At 35.6% G+C, this 18,702-nt stretch overlaps 1 protein-coding gene across 8 annotated transcripts in view; it reads left to right on the top strand.

Annotated features, from left to right (window-relative positions):
* Nucleotides 1-18,702, top strand: part of LMO7 (LIM domain 7) — a 72,253-nt gene that overhangs the window by 29,504 nt on the left and 24,047 nt on the right. For 5 of the 8 annotated variants that reach the window (XM_042839211.1, XM_042839208.1, XM_042839207.1 and 2 more), the window contains 7 exons: nt 1,157-1,409; nt 5,914-5,943; nt 8,572-8,689; nt 9,833-9,975; nt 11,102-11,522; nt 12,128-12,451; nt 15,568-15,682. In XM_042839211.1, the coding sequence (XP_042695145.1) occupies nt 1,195-1,409; nt 5,914-5,943; nt 8,572-8,689; nt 9,833-9,975; nt 11,102-11,522; nt 12,128-12,451; nt 15,568-15,682 (1,366 nt within the window). In that variant the 5' untranslated portion in view covers nt 1,157-1,194. Of the gene's footprint in view, nt 1-1,156; nt 1,410-1,881; nt 2,182-2,536; nt 2,828-3,034; nt 3,236-3,686; nt 4,407-5,913; nt 5,944-8,571; nt 8,690-9,832; nt 9,976-11,101; nt 11,523-12,127; nt 12,452-15,567; nt 15,683-18,702 lie in introns of all 8 variants that reach the window. The other 3 variants (XM_042839210.1, XM_042839209.1, XM_042839204.1) reach the window with 3 other exon arrangements.

The raw sequence follows: 18,702 nt of genomic DNA, 5'->3' as shown, positions 1-18,702 counted from the left end.
GACAGTGTATGGACCTAGTATTACAGGTGCCCAGTACTTTAAGTGACTTGGAAGGCAACTCTAATTTTGCAACTGCCATGGGTTGTGTTTTCCTAAAGCAAATATTGACCTTTAACGGTTGATAGAAATAAAGCTATGTCCACAGGAATTTTACTAGGAAGGGCTGCTAATAATCATGCTTCCACTGTCACGTCAGGATGTGTGTCCATGTGGGCTATTTTCCTATGCTTCAGGAAGGGTAGTTGCAAGAATTCAGATCCTGGTGAGTTCACCTAAAACTGCAACAGTTTCAAAAATGTCTTGTCTTGTTCCTATCATGGATATATCATATATCTATATTTTTCATTTGATTTGTGAACATTAAACATAACCAGTGTTTTTCCCACCTAGGTCGAAAACTGAATAGTAGTTCTTATTTTTGACATTTTAATTTATCATGGGGGAAAAAAAGGTAACAAGAAGATCTGTGACACTAGTTCCCTATAGCTCCACTCTAACCTGCCTTTTTTTCTTCCAGATTTAAAATTCAGAATTAACTTGTAGTCTAACAATATAAAAACAGTGATTTTGGATTTTATTCCTTTTGTGTAAATTAAAACTATTGGACCAGATACATCACATACAGCACCTCTGATCTGAGCAAAGCAACATATATAGCCATGTTACATATGTGATATGTAACCAGGGTTTCTAATGGATGTTAATGTGCTGAGATTAGCGTATTTCTTTTCTTTGCTAGTAAGTTGGTTTTGATAGTAAGCATGAGTTGCAAATGTGCTTTTAATTATAGGGAGGAAAAAAAAAAAAAAAAAAAAAAAAAAACCAACCAAAAACTTCTCTGCTCTTTTATTTCTTTAGTTTAGAGTTTAGTGCTTTATTTCCTGCAGGCAGCAGTGATAGTGAAAGAATGGAATGAATGTAGCATGAGCATGCAAACCAAATTCAGCTTAACGGACCTTATCATAGCCTCAGAACAAATTTCTAAAAATACCTTACCTTACCTACAGTCCTATCAGTAGTTCAATAACTTTGCAGGGAAAATATCTCAAACATGCAGTTAAACTGATTTGAGGATATTTCAATGTAACTTTTTAGATAGAAACTCTTACCTAGAGAATAACATTTGTGCCATCTATTTTCTCCTCTGTTCTCTTAGGTTGTGATAGTGACACAGACTCAGAACTGCCTTTCAAGATGCGCGACTCCCATAAAGATGACAGGTCCTATCGAAGGATTTCTGTAATTGAACCAAAACCTGCTACTGACTTCAATCGCTTCTTACCCACTAAAAACAAGCAGCCAGCATATATGCCAGCACCCCTAAGGAAGAAAAGAACAGAGAAGAATGAGGACAACAGGAGGAGCTGGGCAAGCCCTGTCTACCCAGAGTTAGATGGGACATTTTCAAGGTACTGGTGTGTGCAGTCTTTGTAAAGCAGAATTTCATTTATATTTTTAACAAATGTTTTCTTTATTAGTGAATGAAAAAAAGGTGCTGTCGCTACAATTGAAAACAAAATACTCTAAGTGAAGGGGAGGGGCTGCTGTGGTTGTCTAGGTTTTTGTTTGTTTGTTTTTTAACTTAATTTTTCCTGTTATTTTCTTTGTCTGCTTGACTTTCTTCCACTTTACTCAAAAAAAACAAAAAACTGATTGTGTTGATGTTGGTCATACTTGACGCAGAGGGGGTTTAAATGATCTTAAGTCTTGAATGAGCTAGACCTACAGCTTTAGTTTCTCATTAAAGTTTTCCAAACTGTGGTGATGAATTTCTCTCGTCCAATTTCTTAGTGTGCACACTTGAGACTAGTGGGCAGTTCCTGGGTTTCATCTTGTGTGACTTCACTGTCTTCATTCTGTTCCTGTTTTGGTCAACCTCAGTGGACGTGAAAGGAATCCCATAGCTTCCTGCCAAAATAGCAGAGCAGAATGTGGGCTTACAAATCCAGCTTCCCTACAGATGATCTATGAGTATGACAGTGGCTCTGATTCAGAAGATGGAAAAAGGATGCCCGACTTGGTTATGGATGACTTAGCAAATCGTAGATTTCTAGTCCAAAAGAGCCCTGTAAGCTCTACTGCACCTGGACATCATTTCGTGCTGCGCAATGACTCTCCTAAATCTTGCTCACAAGAAAACTATTCGGCTGGTCCACTAGCTGCAGTGCTTGAACCACTGAGGTCAGAGATACTAATCCAAGATCAAGTAACTGTTTTATTACCTAAATTGCAGTCCATCGATAACTCAATAAAGTTAGCCTTCTAATCAGCATTTTAACAGAGGTGATATATTACTGTGCCTTTTCTGTCAAATTTTTGTCAGATGTGATAGGATGCCGATATAACAATTTAACATTTTTTTTTTTTTTTGTTATTTCTGGTACTGCAGTGGTGGAATTGAGAACTAATTTGCTTCATTCACAAGGTTGAACTCCTGAGCCAAAAAGCATGTTTTTTTTTTTTTTTTTTTTTTTTTTTGCGTTCTTTTTGTTAAGTTTCTCCTAAAATATCTTAACTGATTGGGTATTTTGAACAGTAACCAGAGGAGACAGAGGCAGTTGGATACTAAAGTGGAAAACAAACCAGGAGTTAACATTTCTCCAGAATTATCTGGGTATTTCGATGAGGATGAGGAAGAAGAAGTAGTCATCCCAAACATTGAAAAAGATGATCTCTATTTTCGCAAGCTAAGTTCTTCAGCATCAAATACAGTGGTTCCTTTTGACAAATTTCTTCCTAAGTTTTGGACTCCAGAAGAAGAATTGCTATGGAAAAAAATCAGAAAATCCTCTTTCAAACCCTGGTATAAAGAGATTCAAGGGTTCAGGTGCGTTTTTATGCATGCCCTTGTTTCTCTCCTGTGTGCAAAACTTTTTTTTTTTTTTTTTTTTTTTTTTTTTTTTTTTTTGAGGAAAATAATTGAAATATTATTTTCATTACAACTGTTACACTGTTGACACTATGCATTTTACTAAGTGCATGCACTTTTTCTTCTTTTTCTTCTTTCCCTGTGTTTTCTTGTGCTGCTGGACAGTAGAAAGAAATCAGATTCTGAGGATATGAATTTTGCTTACAAACAAAGCTCTGCCCTTGTTGCTAACCAGCCAAGACCAAGTTTCGAATGGAATAGCAGTAGCAGAAGGGATCAAAACTATAAGCCAACTGCTGAATATATGGGAAGCCCATTGTCACAGATTACAGAAGGAAAAATCTTGGAGGCTTCTGACCAGCCCAGGTTCATACCACTGCATGAGTTGTACTCTTGTTGCATCAAAAAGAAGTGTCTGGATATGCAACAGCTAAATGAAATTAAACTGCATCCTGTGATGTCGTGCTTCTTTTTTATTATTACTTTTTTTGTTGTTTTATTTTTTACTATAGCTGTAGGTTGCTGATCATCTTCTGAAAATTGTAAATGTGAAAGGATAACATGATTTATAGGGTTTCTGGCTTTGTCTGTGAGCATGAAGTGTGCTGTTTACTGGCAAGTCAGTATGTCTTGCTACCTTTACATTGGTTGATGTGCACTGTACTCTAGTTAGTGGTGGTGAATGCCAAGTGGTGTAATTGTACTGCTCAGGATACTGCAAATCTAAAACAAATGTATATCTCAATACATTATGATCTGCTTGTTTTTTACTAGTTAATGATATTTTACTTCCTTCCTTTTGTTTTATATGCTTCAGTCAGTTTTTGTTACTTCAGGCCCTGCAAAAATACTCTGACTACTTGTCTTCTGAAACGAAGACCAAAATTGATCCTACTTCTGGCCCTAGGCTCATAAAATGTAGAAAGAATATTTCCTTTATACCAGGATGTGATGATGAAGGAGATGCTGAAAATGGATATCCATACCCAGATCTAGAAAACGATGACTTGTTTGTTCGCAAGACTGGGGCCTTCCATATGAATCACGTTGTTCTCCAGGATCCCCAGTATTTCAGAAAATTCTCTGAGCAGGAGCCTCCTCTAGAGGGTGAAATAATTCTGCAACCTCGGGAAGGCCAACCTGTGATTCCAGATTTGGAAAAAGATGACATGATATTTCGTAAAATCCTCTCTCAGAAAAAAGAAGTTCCTTTATCAGGTGCTCCTGACAAGTACCACCCTGCGCTCTTTCCTGATCCTTGGAGTCTTCCAGAAGAAATCCGGTCCAAATTTCTATGTTTACTTGAAAAAAATTCAGTGCCTGAGGAAAGAAAGAGGAGCGGTAGAGTGTTGTCGCCGTCTTCCCACCATAAGAGGGACGATATGCTGGCACGCAAGATTGAATCTTGGAAAGTGGGAAGCAACATGCAACCGGTAAACTTTATCCCAGGTCCATGCAGTGAAGAAGACTGGAAGAAGTGGGAAGCGATCAGGGAGGCCAGCAAAGTTAGACATAAGAAACGTCAGATGGTGGAGAGGTCAGGTTGTGTCCTGCACGGATTTGCTTTAGTTAATTGAACTGTTTCCATCCAGAAAAGTATCGTCTTGTGCTAAGCCATTCATAGAGTACAAATCTGCAGCTTGTTTGTGTCATTCTGGACAAGCTTTTTGTTTGCTTTCAATAGAAGCTTATGACTGCAATACCATATTTTCAACAAAAATTGTGATGGTTTTTGTAGTTTCAGTTTTTCTGCAATTCCAGAGAAAATGCACAATAGTTTCTTCATACACCGCTTTATATGGATTTCTTTCCTTGCTTGAGCAGGAATACTCATTACTCAAAAGGCTATTGGGGGTAGAATTTTTTTTCCCCCCACAATGCAATGGGAAAATCACTTTTGAGACATATGGATGCTTCCATGACAAGCTCTGGAGGTGAACTTTATGATATTATTGCTTGTACCTGAGTTTAAAAATGTTTATAAATTGTCTTACTGCAGTCTAGAGATGTTTCCAGAGGTTAAAAAAAATATTAGTATTCCTTTGCCCATCCAAAGTCATGACGCATGTAAGATGTGCATCCACATAATTTTTAATTCTATGGTGGCATATTTGTTCTACCAATATTTTCCTTTGCTTTTGTATCTTATATAGTCCTGATTAATACTTCTCTCTAATCCTTTTTTTGGTGTATCCCCACTTTTCTTCTCTGACTGAAGTCTTTTTTAAACACCTACCTAACTCTCTTCAAATTTTGTATTTTGGAAGATTGGAAGGGTTTCCTTAGCTCTGAAAATACGGCATTGCAAGTTGCAGTTCCACCAGCTGTGCCTTCTTACTCTGTGGCTAAGATATTTATGTGTTGCAAGTGGTAGTTTGATGTCATCATACTTAATTTTTAGGGTTTATGCTGTTAACAAAGTGCAGGCTTCACTGAGGAATATTTCTGAAGTGCTTGAAATAATTTCACATTCTAAGCATTAATTCAGTAGAATACTCATATTCAAGAATGCTAAAAATCCTTGAATCGCATGGAATGTGTATGATTCTCTGTTAATGTGTGAAAGTATAAATAGGACGTTTTATCAATTGCATATATGACTTGTATTTAGCATCAGAGATGGCTGAATAAGCAAGGAAACAGCCTTTGTGAGCCAGGCTTCTTGTTAGGACTCAGGGATGACTTTAATTTTCATTTCTTGCAATGAGTATCTTCCAAATGTGCTGTTTAGCAGCACTGGAATAAGTGATGCAGAATTAAAACAAGGCTCTACTCATGCTATTTTTCTAAATTGAAAGCACTGAAAACTTACAGGCAGCCTTGTTTTGTCAGTTTTCTGCCTGATTTACACATCATGCGAGTCCTGATGTGCTTCTGACTTGTGTGAGATTGCTAATGTGCTACTCCATGCTGGCTGATCCTCAGGCTTTCACAGTTTCCCCTTCACTTAGTGAGGGTGCTGGTGTGCTGCTCATATGAATGTTGTTATGAGTTTCAAGCAAAACACTGAATCTTTTCTCTTTTTTTGGTTTCTAATTTCTCAGACTGTTTCAAAAGCTTTCTGATGAGCAAGGGTAAGTTCATAAAAGCTTGAAAGATCATGATGCTGTTTTTGCCTCTTGTTTAAATTCGCATGCATGCACGGTAGCTAAAAACTCATGCTAGAAGCAACTTGTGCATGCTGCTTTGTTCTGTGCTTGAGCAGTTTACATAACAAATATAAGACTAAAAGCTATGTATTTCGGTAAAAGTCCTCAGACATCTAGGATTGTATTAGTTATGGTTATCAGGCGTTTTGAAAATAGCTCTAATATCTTATTCTATCTGAAGTACATGGTGTTCTATATTTAAATCGGGCTCTAAAGCATTCAGGTAATGTAAAGCAAGATCAGTAAATATTTCTTTTCAAAAACAGCACAGTTAAAATCCTGAAAGTAGTTAATGACCTGCATGTGTATCATGGGAATGACTGAAAAAACTGTTGTTTTGAAATAGGTTGCAATACAATATCAAATGACTCCCAGAGTAAAAATTGCTACTTAATATATCTGGTTGATAGTTTAAATGAGTGTCAAAATCATTTGACCTATTGTTTATTACTTTGCACTGCACATTTTGGCTGTGATGGTAATACAAACTCTAGTAAGACTTGAGAATTATTTTAACTAATTTGTTCTGACAAGGTACAGTCTTACTAGAGTTTAACCAAAGGTAAAGTCTTCCTAGAGTTGAACCAAAGTAAATAAGTAGATAAATAATGTGAACAGAGTATTCTCAGGGTTATCTGTCTGAAGTTTTTAATAAAAGTGGGCTTTCTGAATATTTAATGGACTTTTTTAGACTTGCAATTACTGTATTTTCAGTGGTGAACTGATTGGGTAGTGCCATGTTAAGTTATGGTAACTTACATAAGCTTGTTTACAGCTTACTGTGGCTCAAAGAGAAATTTTCCATTTACATGCGTGATGGCATGTGAAGTATTTAGTTAAGCACGGTGCTCTATATTTTCTGAAGAGGAAAGAAAAAGCAAACATATATATGAATGTGTTTGTATGTTTATTCATCTGTACATTTTTTTTCACCCAGAGGCAAAACCTGGTAAATAACTACAGGCTGCCAGGAGAAACAAGAAGTTCCTGAAGAAGTTAGATGTCAGTGAAGGGAGACTCAGTTACTTGTTAAATCTTTGAAGTTAGGAGTAGACTAGAAATTAACATGTACCCTTAATTAGGTTATATTTTATTTGGGTCTAGATTTTCCTAATTTACTTCAAGCAGATACAGAAATTCAAGTGCAGGTATAGAAACTTAAGTAAAAAACAAGGAAATCCTTGTCATATAAATTTTCTTTAGTGAACTTGGGACGGTGTAAGTGCTTACCCTAAGCCATTTCTATATGCGGTATGACTTAACTGTGAAAGAGAACTGCATAAGAAAGAGTTTCTGCAAAAATGACCTTAGGATTTTTGCTAAATTTGGCATTCTTCACATTCAGAAAATAAACAAGCAAACAGGGATAATGAATTAATGCCCTAGACTTTTTTTCTAGAGGGCAAAGTCTGAAGTCTTACGTTATGAATATAAGTAAGTTGGGCCTGTTGGGAGGAAGTGAAAGAAACTCTTTGTTAATTCAGAGCTCTCTTGGTATGTGGAAGATTAGAGCAAGGCCCTGTGATGAATCACTTTATTTTAACCTGCTTTTCTGTCACACCAAAGAAGCACTGCAGTTTTGAGTTGTATTAGAACTTATCCTAATATCTTTCCATCCTTTAAGTTTTGTCCGGATAAATACAAATGAAAGTGTTTTGAGGAAAAACAATAATCAGAAATCTACCTTTCTTTTTGTCAAAAGGCACAGAGCCTTTTGACAAAACATATGCATGTTACTAGATGTGTCTCAGATTTGAGGTCAAATATGAGTAGGAGTCTTATCCTACACTTGAACAAAAAGATTTGTTATTCTATTTAAATGGATGAATAAGAGACAACTGCAAAGGCTGGAAGCCAGGTGTATTGGGAAGGAAGTGAATTTTGAGGAATTGAGGTTACAGTGAACTAGTAAGTAGCAGTTTGTGGGCAAACTTGCTGACATGTGTAAGAAATTGAGATGATGACTTTGAGGTAGACTTTCCTAACTTAGACTGAAAGTACCAAAGAGATTTGAGAAGGAATGGTAGGCTAGTAGGGCCTGTAACATGATTGATCTGGGTACTTAACAGTAAATCACTTTTCTCTTTTAGCAATGTGCATCAGTAACTGACCTGATTTTATGATTGTTCTAAGAAATGAAAGAATAGGAGAAGATTCGAAGGCTGTTGCTGAAAAGTGAAATGGAAAGTTTGGCTCTGGGGAGTGGGGAAGGCTTTTAGGCAAAAGAGGTTAGCAAGGTCAGTAAAGAAGTTTAAACAGTAGTAGTAGGTATAAGGAATTAAATGGGAATTGTTAGCGAGAAGCTGGTAATTTCCTTAATCTGAATTTATTTGCTCAAATATGCAACTACTGACTTCAGGGTTGGCAGTAGGTCCCAACCCAGTCTTGCTCATTCAGCTGCCTGTATATTTCCTGCTCTTTTTAAAATAACACTTAGGAATGCTTAGTTGTACTAACAGAAATCTCCTTCTCTTGAAGGTTTCACTTGTGAATCTTGTGATTGTAGCTGAGATGTTATGAAGCTGAATATACTTCTTACTTTTTGATTTCTAGGAGTAAATCTTTGAATGATGTCAGTGCAGAGGAGCAGCAGTCATTGCGCAAAATCCGTTATGAAGAACTACAGAAGATAAAAGAACAGCTGCAAGAGCAAGATCTAAAGTGGCAAGAAGTAAATACTAGTTTTCATTCCTCCTGATGTATCCTACCAAAAGGGCTGGGTGTTGCCAACGTTTAGTACCCCAGAAAACTGGTTTTGGCATGTGTGGTAACTCGTGGTTGTGCTCTGAATTGATGCATTTCATGTAACTATGAGTGTTTTTTGGGAGAGGGGATTATCTGTTTAAGGCAGAATTGAATTTATTTTTAATATTGTTACAAGTTTCTGATCAGTGTTTCACAATACAATTTGTATATAGTGTGATATTACAGTAAAGTCTGCAGGCTTCATTTTTGCTGACATAAAATTTAGGACACAGTTTCATTTATTGTCTGAAATTTGCAAATACTTTTTTTTTTTTTTTTTTTTTTTTTTTTTTTTTTTAATGAAATGTTTGGAATGTCTGAGTACTTGATCCCTTGGGAAAAGAAGGAAATAGTATTTCCTTGAGCAAATTCTTGAGGCTCCTATTCCCCAATAATTCTCTCTTAAATTTAGCTTATAAACTGACATGATAACATTGCACAGATTGTAAGGTTATCTGAAGACCTTTTCTTTTCTTTTTATTTTTAATTAAGATCTGTGATTACTAATGATTACCAAGTAAAGGTTGAAAATAAAGACAGAGCATTAAGAAAGCACTTTATAGCTGTTTGTTTAGTGCATCTCAATCATCTCAGTTCCAAAATTCAGTACTTCCTTAACTAGCTCTGGTATTTCATGGAAAAAATTGCCAGTTTGCATTGTGGTTTTACAGACATAGGATATCTATTTCTATGTTGTTTTTGTTTGTTTGTTTGTTTGTTTGCTTTGAATTTAGAATATTCTCAAGTTATATATCAAGGTAACATACTGGCAATTAGAAAATTCAAATGATTAAAAAAATTCCCACATCCAAAGTCTACCAATAAATTCACATGCTATCGTATTTGTTTTCAACTCTGTGTAATTGCGTGATGTATTTTAGAGCAAAATTGAAAATGTCAAGGGAAAAAAAGCACACTTATCTATTAGAGGGAAAGTGCATGGAAAAAATGGCCTTGATACAGACATACAAGTAAAATTGGAGCACCAGATAGCATGTGATGGGATGTTTCAGTGGGCTTGCAAGATCTTGAGAAAATCTGATTCTATACACTCATGTGACTCCTGTAGGATCTAGCAAAATGGAAGAATCGCAGAAAGAGCTTCACTTCAGAGTTGCAAAAGAAAAAGGAAGAAAGAGAAGAAATAGAAAGGAGAGCCTCTGAAGTTTCTGATAGGAGTAGTAAGCCACTGAAAGAAATGCAGCAGGAAAGGTAATTACCCTAATGGGAGTATTAAATTGTAGAACTTAAATCTGACTTTTATTTTCCTTTTAATTCTTCAACGGTTTTTACTTGCAAGTTGCAACTGATGCTTTAGAAATCTCAACAGTTTTAGTTCCAAATTATAGTGTAAAAATCTAGGCAATTGAAGAGCAAAATATTGTCTCCTAACACATTGTTTTCATAGAATATTAAACAGTTCTGCTCTGTGATTCTTTATTTCAGCTATGAATGAATGTGAAGTCAGTATTTGTCTCCACTTTAAGGAGTTTAAAACAATAGAAAATTAATCTAGTTAATTTCCTTTTTATTTTTGGATTAGTGCAAATTGTGCAAAAAAAATTGTGCAAAAGTGCAAACTGAATATTGCAGTACTAAATCTGATTTTTTTTTTTTTTTTTTTTTTTTTTTTTTTTTTTAAGTGAGTGAATAGCTGAGGTGAAGCAAATATGCACAAGGTATATATTTATAAAGAAAGCTTAGGTAAATCTTAATATTTTGTCTTATTTATGAGGACAGCAACTATAGTCTCTTGAAGGAAAATATGGGTTCAAACTGTATTGTATGTCCAATATTGCCAGCATCTTGAATTTGGAAACTACATGGTAAAGATTATCTCTTTTATTGTTGCTCATTTTTGGTGAGAACGAATAGCAAAAACATAACTAAAGAAAAACACCCTGCAATTTGTTATCTGAAGTGCAGTATGGCATTTTAAGAGAGTAGACACCCTAATAGAAGTATGTATGTGGTTCAGGTGGCCTTCACTACATTCTCTTCTTGACAAAATCATAATTTCTGAGAATATGCAACTTGAATATCTCAATTTATTATTTACTTATTTTTACAAAGAGATTGCTGTCTTGGTGGCAACCTTTTAATTTGACAGTAACATGCCTTAGTATTATGGAAGTGTTGAAGAATGGGTATGTGTGGGTGAGGATATGAACTTAAAATATATTAGAAAATCAATATTTTTAAATAATGCTATTCATTTCAATTTATCAGAGATGTGTTTCTCAGATTATGCTCTGTTGTGAATATTTAGGAGTCAAAAGCCTTAGATCCTACCTGTCCATCAATTCACTTTGGTATTTTAATGAGCTCTGTCTTACAGGGAACAAAAATATGATGGCAGATGGGCATATTCACTGACTGATGATGTGTTTACTGAAGAAAAAGCACCCACCACACAATCAACAGTGAAAGATTACCTGTTTGAGGAAGAAACTTCCTATGGCACTAAGGACAGCAAAAGCCAGTATGCTGCGCAGAGAAGCAAGGAGAATCTACCAAACCCAGAGAGCTCTGCCATGCGTGAGGCTCCTGCTGTCTCAAAGAGCCTGGCGGAAGAGCAGAGCTCAGCTCTTTTGTCTACGCGCTACTCGGTGAATGCTCAAACTGGGTCAGCTCAGGTTTCAGCTTCTCTCCCTAGAAGTTACCAGAAAACTGATACCTCCAGGTTAACATCTGTGGTTACACCAAGACCTTTTGGTGTCCACTCCAGAGGAATCTCCTCACTTCCACGGTCGCTCACGGTAAAATTCTTTAGTTCTGAAATTTGTAAATGTTGAATGTCTTGGATGGCTCATTGAACAGTAGAATCTAATGATCTCCTTAACAAAACAAAAGGCACTACTGCTTTTTGTTGAAGGCTGTATTAACAGAGTAGGCAATTCTGTCCTTATCTGTGTTACATATTTACTTGTTTTTATGTACTTAAAGGAGCTTCTAGAAATATGTCTAAAAATACTTCTGGTGGAATAATCTTTTTATTACTTTTAACAAATCTCCGTATTGTTCCTTATCAGAAAACCTGCCTTTGTCTGATGTAATTGTCTGAAATGTCTAACAATAATGTTAAATTAAAATTTTCAGTTGATATAAATTTCTTTGGCTCCACTGACTTTGAAACTGAAGCTTTACTCCCGCCTAGAATTTGCCTGCTCAGTAAAGCACTGAGACACAGAAATTGTTCTGATATTATTGTTATTATTTTAAAAGTGGGTAAATAGTAGTGAGTACATTACTAAGTGTAGTCACTAGCAGCCGTGTGAAAGGGAGGAGTATTTTGTTAAATACACTGCTGAAAGATTAAGAACTTTTAAAAACAATTTTTACCAAACTGTCATTTATGTTCTAGATGGATGATGCTCAGAAATACAATGGAGAATTGGAAAAAGCTAAAGGAACTCAAACTTTAACCAGCAGCATGTTTTCACTACCAGATTCCACATACTCTCTCTCCACCAGTGTACTCAGAAGGAGAGGTGAGGAGGAAGAAGAGGAAAAAGAAGGTGTTAAGTCAACACCTACTCCTAGTTTGACATTACCTGTAAAGTCACAAGACCGAGATGCTGGAGATAGTATTCTTAAACCAGAATATTGTTCTCCTCCTGATTCTGTTTCACTTGCATCTTCTGCAGAAAATGCGAGTCTGTCAGAACATGACAATTCAAAATCCCTGGTAAGTGTGGAAATCAATCACTTAGTGTAACTGGACGCTGCAGCAGAGTTTAAATAAATAAATGCCGTTATATCTCATGCAAATATTCTTTAGTGGTAAGAAAATATTCTGTTTGATTTAATTCACAGGAAAGAGAATTTGGGAAGAACACATAACTGGTTCTTCTGTTGAGCTCTTTTCCTATTTTCTACTTGTCTTATGCTTTTATTTAGAAATAAAATTAGAAATAAAAATAGTTATACTAAATATTCGGTTTGATACCATGAGATTTCTGGCACTTTCCCAATTAGCTAATTGTGCTCACAATGGAGCATGTCAATTAGGTGAATGGTCTAAGCTGCTGTAGCATTCATTTGCACTTTTAAGCAAATTGGTGGTGGAAAAATAAAGATCAGCTTTTCAAAGGCTAGCCTTAAACATTAATATCACAATGTTTTGGTTTTTTTTCTTTACAATCAATTGTGACTTAAGCCTTTTTTTGTTTTTGCAATTGTACACTTAAAATTATTTTAATTGTTATTCACACTGAATTTAAAGAGAAATCACCGCCTTTTGTACATGCTTATCCAGAAGCTGGTTCTTTCAGTGCTTTGGTGCTACTTCAAGTGATCTCATATATCACACTGGAAAATGAACAGGAATAGCTCTAATTGTCACCACCTTCCTGCAATCTGTATTAATGTCATTTACACCCAATGACAAATGAAAGATGAGTTCTTTGCATTCCTGATGTTGCTGTACAAGTGAATTGTCAGTAGCTTTATTGGAGATCATAAAACCTTGGATGCTGATCACTGAAATCACACACCGTGTTTTTGTACATTCAGTCATTTTGAATCATCCTTCCTAATCACCTGTGGAAAAAGGAATGCCTTAATTGTACTGATACTCCGTAGCAATTGCATTGAAGTTATACTTTTCTGAAACTGTGATTTTTGAATGAGGAAAGAGATCATGACTGTTTTCTTATTTATTTTTTTTTGCATTGTAGTAAAAAAAAGGCAGAGAAACTGCAATTCTAATCAGTGAAAGCATAGTTTAAATATATGTTCTTTTCATCACTTCAAATGAGAGCAAAATGTACTAAATTCTTTTTTTTTTTCCTCTATGATTGGTCACAAAGATATTAAATGTCCTGCCTGTAAATGAGGAATGTGTTGTTTTTTTTTTTTTTTTTTTTTTTAAAAAAAAAAAAAAAAAGCTACTTGTGTTGTGCATCATACAAACTGTAACTTAAGGAATGCAAGTTTTATTTGGCATGTTTGTAAATCATTGCCAGAGCTGAGAAATTGATATAATTCACTAGGCAGTCAGAGCAATAATGCCAGGTTTGTAAAGTACTAAGTATCTTGGAGATGACCTGTCCAAATTATGAAGCTCAGTATGCAAAGTTGCATTACTCCTCCGACAAGGTAGGTTTGAAAAATAACTTTGTTGGGGTGATGGAAATAAAAAATAATGATTGTAATTTCCAGGAACACACTCAAAATTCAGAAGCTTTGTACATGCTCCAGTCCACTGTGCTCACCTGTCTGTAGAATACCTGTGAACGTGTTGTGTTACTTGCTTAAGGAGTTGATATGAATAGAAAAAACAGGAGGTCTATTTCAGTGTGGAAACTTTTGCAAGCTAGGAGCTGTTTGTGATAGGACAAGAGGGATGGTTTTAAACTGAGACAGGGGAGGAGGCTTAGGTTAGATATTAGGAGGAAGTTTTTCACTCAGTGGATGGTGACACACTGAAACAGGTTACCCAAGGAGGTTGTGGATGCCCCATCCCTGGAGGCATTCAAGTCCAGGCTGGATGTGGCTCTGGGCAGCCTGGTCTGGTGGTTGGTGACCCTGCACATAGCAGGGCATTGAAACTAGGTGGTCATTGTGGGTCCTTTTCAACCCAGGCCATTCTATGACTCTGTGACTTGGAAGTTTCAACCCTGGGTTGTGATGAGGAGTGTTTTGGCTTGAATTTACCTGTAACATAAGGATAAACCTCAGTTTTATTGCCTTGAAATACTGCTGTCTTCTGCATCCGTTGCTTGGATACTTCAACAGCCTCCCCTGGCTGCTTCCTGTCCTGAGACTCCAGCTGTTCTCTGTGTGCTGTGACCAACAGAGAAGTCTTGGGGAATGCAGTAGGGGTATAAACTTATAAATACTTGCAGTTGGAGAAAATGAATCCCATCCTTTCAGAGGATTAGTTCATTAGGTGACTAAAATGTAAATGTACACTTAGTGCATGTGTGAGTGTGTGGGGTCTTCTTGGTGTTTGTATTAGAGGAATATATCTATTGTGTTTGACAGAAATCTAAGGTATTTTTCCTTTTTTTAACAGTATCAATTTCCTTTTTAATGAAGTGAATAGCGTGCATTTAGATACTTTAATTGTTTTTTAATGAATTCACATTAAAATGTTAATGTATGCACCACATGTTTATAATATATTGTGAGATTGTACGCAAGCGTTCCAAAATATTCCAATTCCATATTAAACATCTGTCGTTTAAAATGTGAATGTCAGGTTTCATTCTGGTTTTGAAAGCATCTTGAAATTCCACTAGATTGGGAAAAACTGGATTTTAGCTAATTTTTGAATTACTAGGAGCTCCATGACAAAATCTATGGATAACTCGTAGCATTTGGCACAAAATTAAAAAGTTGATTGTTCACCCAAGTAAATCTAGATGCAACATTGAGCCTGAAGGATACTGATGATGGTTTGGCTTTTTTTCTATACTTGTATTTTACTGATGATCTGTCAGGAAGCAGTGAATTCCACGAATTTACAAGGTGGTCCATAGAGACCCATTTAAATATTTTAGTTTCCTCACACTATGTTTTGTAGCATCATTTTATAAAGCATTTGAAGTGAGAAATGTATGGCTAAGTTTATTTTAAGTGAACACAAAATACAAAAGAAAACTGAAAACATCCATTTGAATAATAATAAAAAAAACCTAGTTAGTTAACAGAGTTCAATGCTGTTTCCTTTGTCAGTGATGCTAATAATAGATGATTAAAGTGCAGATTGTGAGTCGCCTTGCTTATTTAGTGGATAAACTTTCCCTCATTTAGATTCCTGTGATACCAGATACTGTAGTGTCATGTTTTATTTTTCAGGAACAGTACAGTGAATTGAGAATCAGTATGAACCAGAGACCTGGCTATAGTCACAACTTTGGGTTTACAACAAATTGGACTTCTTCAGGGGCCTTAGTACAGACAGTTGAAGAAGGTAAATGTCTATTTAACTGCACAAACTTCATTCTTGTATTTAGTTTGTAAAGGCTTCTGAACTGTTTACTTACTTTATGCTACAGATGTTTCAAAAACCTCAGGTAGGCAATTGAAAAACTAATGTTTTTTTACTAATATATTTTGGTCAGCCCTCATCTCTTGAAATAGATTTGTCAGAATATTAAAAGGCATTTTTCCAATCAAGAATGTTTTTATGACGTGAGAAAGGTATAAATGGCTCCTTTCAGCTTTTTTTTTTTTTTTTTTAAGATTTTCTCTGCATGTATTTGTAGAACAATTGAATTGTAACTTGGTTGGGAGTTAGAAAGGTAAAATAAAAATAAAAATACTTAGTCACGTTGGATTTTGGAGACAGCTAATATTTTTTGGGTAGTTGCAACTTCTAAATTGATTTCCAATGCTTTTTTTTTTTTTTTCTTTTTTGTTTGGGGGGTGGGGGGGGCTGTGGGTCAGGGTGTAGCTGGATGTAGTACTCTTGGCAGAAAGGATATCTACTTATTTATTTATTTATTTATTTATTTATTGGTGCAGTGAAGCATATGTAATAATTATTATTAAGTCTGAAGTTTCCTGATAAGGAAAAGTTTGGTTTTCTTAAAAACAAAACAAACAAAACAGCCACAACAGAATCACATTATGGTTTTTTCTTTTTCTGGACAGTGATCTTTAAAGTTTTTAGTAATACTTAAGCAATAATTAATTGTACCCTTTTTTCTGTCAAATGTTCATCTTGAGAAAAGAGAAATAAGTGGCAATTTCTCATTTTGTTAACCTTCGTTATGCTTCCCATAGAGGACAATACGTAATTTAACTGCATTTACTGAACACCCTTGATTTTCGTTTTAAAGTCAACTTATTGACCTCTCCTTGTTACAGCTGGGCACTTCGCATAATTAGATTTTAACTGTTAATAATTGCTTTGTATGAAGAATAACTCTCCATTTACTTTTCCTGCTGCTAGGATTCTGTTTTAGTTTTGTTGCTGGGAGGAAAAGACTGTTTATATTCACTGCAAGCTGTAAACAAGAAACTTAGGGGTACTGAATATTCTTGCTTGTCATTCACAAAGCACTAAACAAGCTCTATCTCTTGGATCTGGAAGCAAGGAGAATATTAAGGTCTTGAGACTGTTACCTGGCTTATGCTGTATTACCATTCTCACAAGGAAGGTTGGAAACTATATAGATTAAACAGAGAAATTTTAATGGGCTGCATCTCATTAGTATTTTCATCTATAACATATTTTTTTTCTCTCAGCAATTGACTAATATTGTATCCTTAAGCAGTACAACAGTCTGAGTGTTTGCTTAAAGGAATGACAGATGAAAGAGATGGACAGATCATTGAGGAGTAAGATGTACTTCATCTGAGGGGTCCTGAATGTTGTGTTTCCTGCTTCTAAGAATAAATAATAGGATAATACTGGTTGGAAGGAACACCTTAGGAGACCACTTAGAACAATCTCCTGCTCAAAAAAAGTACCAAAATTGAATTCAGATCATGGTCCAGGGCCTTATCCAATAGGGTTTGAAACCCTTGGAGGATGAAAACTGCTTAGGCTCTCTGTACTGTCACCCATCTGTTTGTTCTTTGTTCTGTCCTGTACACTGTAATGTCCCAACTTTGTCACCAGGATACTGTGTCTCATGTCATAAACCGTATTAAAGTCGAGGTAGATGACATTCACCATTGCGCTCTCATTCGCAGAACTGATTATTTTGTTGTTAAAGACACCCAGATTCAGCAAGTGTGATTTGGATCTGCAAGTGCTAGCCAGCTGCTCCCAATCACCTTTTTTGCAAGCGCAGAAATAACTTCAGGGAAAACTTTCTCTTGTTATCTTATTGTATTTGTTATCCTATCTAGCCAAATGATTTTCTTTTGGTGATAAACTACACTTATATTATTGCTCATAATGACTCTGCATTCAACGTAAGCTTTTCCTTCAAGTAATTTTTAAGAAAACTATTCGGCAAGTGAAATTAACCTTCTGTATGTATTCTCAAAAAGTTTATTAAAAGTTAAATTTGTAACATGTTCCAGTGAGACACATTTGTTACATATAAAAGAAGATTGGTTGTTTTTTACAGAGATCTCCAGCCTTTAACCTAAAAATTACATAAACAGGAAGCCCTGGAAAGTCATTAAATCTTGATGTTGTTCTGCTAGCTTGCCCTCTGCCCTCTGTAATCTTTATTATTTCAATTCTTTCACTTTCACACACCCTACTTGCTATTGTTTCTTGAGATTGCATTGAACACTCACTGGCACGTAAGATGTAGTAAATTTGCTCTGCTTCCTACGTATTCTTCCATATGTGAGAATATGAGTTAGTATTTATCTGTAGTAGTACCAGCAGCTGGGGAATAAGTTAGAGATAAACAAGTGTGTGCGGAAAATGGTTTGGATATGCTTTTTCTGGTGACATGGGAGGAAATGTGAAATCTTAAACTTGCATATTTTCTGAAAACCTTGATTTATAGCCCAGATATACTTTTCTCATCTCTGAGTTGGGTCTCATCCCAGTTGACCTATTTGAGTTACATGGTCACCTTTTTGGCTCCAAGCACTCATCGTGCCACAAAACAATTCTGAACCTGAGGCCTTCCGTATATTTTGAATGTGAAATTTCATCTATATGTTCAAAGTGTATAGTACTGTCTTAAGTGGTGACATGAGGCAAAATTCCAGATGTTTACTGAACATCATTGAAAGTAGTACTTTCAATGGCAGTATCTTTAAAATCACATTCAGTTGGATCTTCAAAGCTATTAATTCTTTAACAAACTAATGACATATTGTTTTTTTTTTGTTTTTTTTTCCAGTCAAACCTTTCTTTTTCCAAAAGAAAGGTCTACTTTTTATTCTATACTAGTATTTAAAATAATGTGTGTTGAGAGTTTTGCTGGTAACTGTTAATGGAGTATCAGTCCATGCTTTAAGAATGCACAAGAATAGAATATGGAGCTGTGCTCTTCCATCATAGGGTCATCATTT

The sequence above is a fragment of the Centrocercus urophasianus genome, unplaced genomic scaffold (assembly GCF_019232065.1).
Source record: "Centrocercus urophasianus isolate 14NV4802_14NV808 unplaced genomic scaffold, USGS_Curo_1.0 seq_9, whole genome shotgun sequence".
NCBI classification, from domain to species: Eukaryota; Metazoa; Chordata; class Aves; order Galliformes; family Phasianidae; genus Centrocercus; species Centrocercus urophasianus.
The sequence above is the reverse complement of the archived record's forward strand: the minus strand, read 5'-3'. Positions and strand labels throughout refer to the sequence as shown.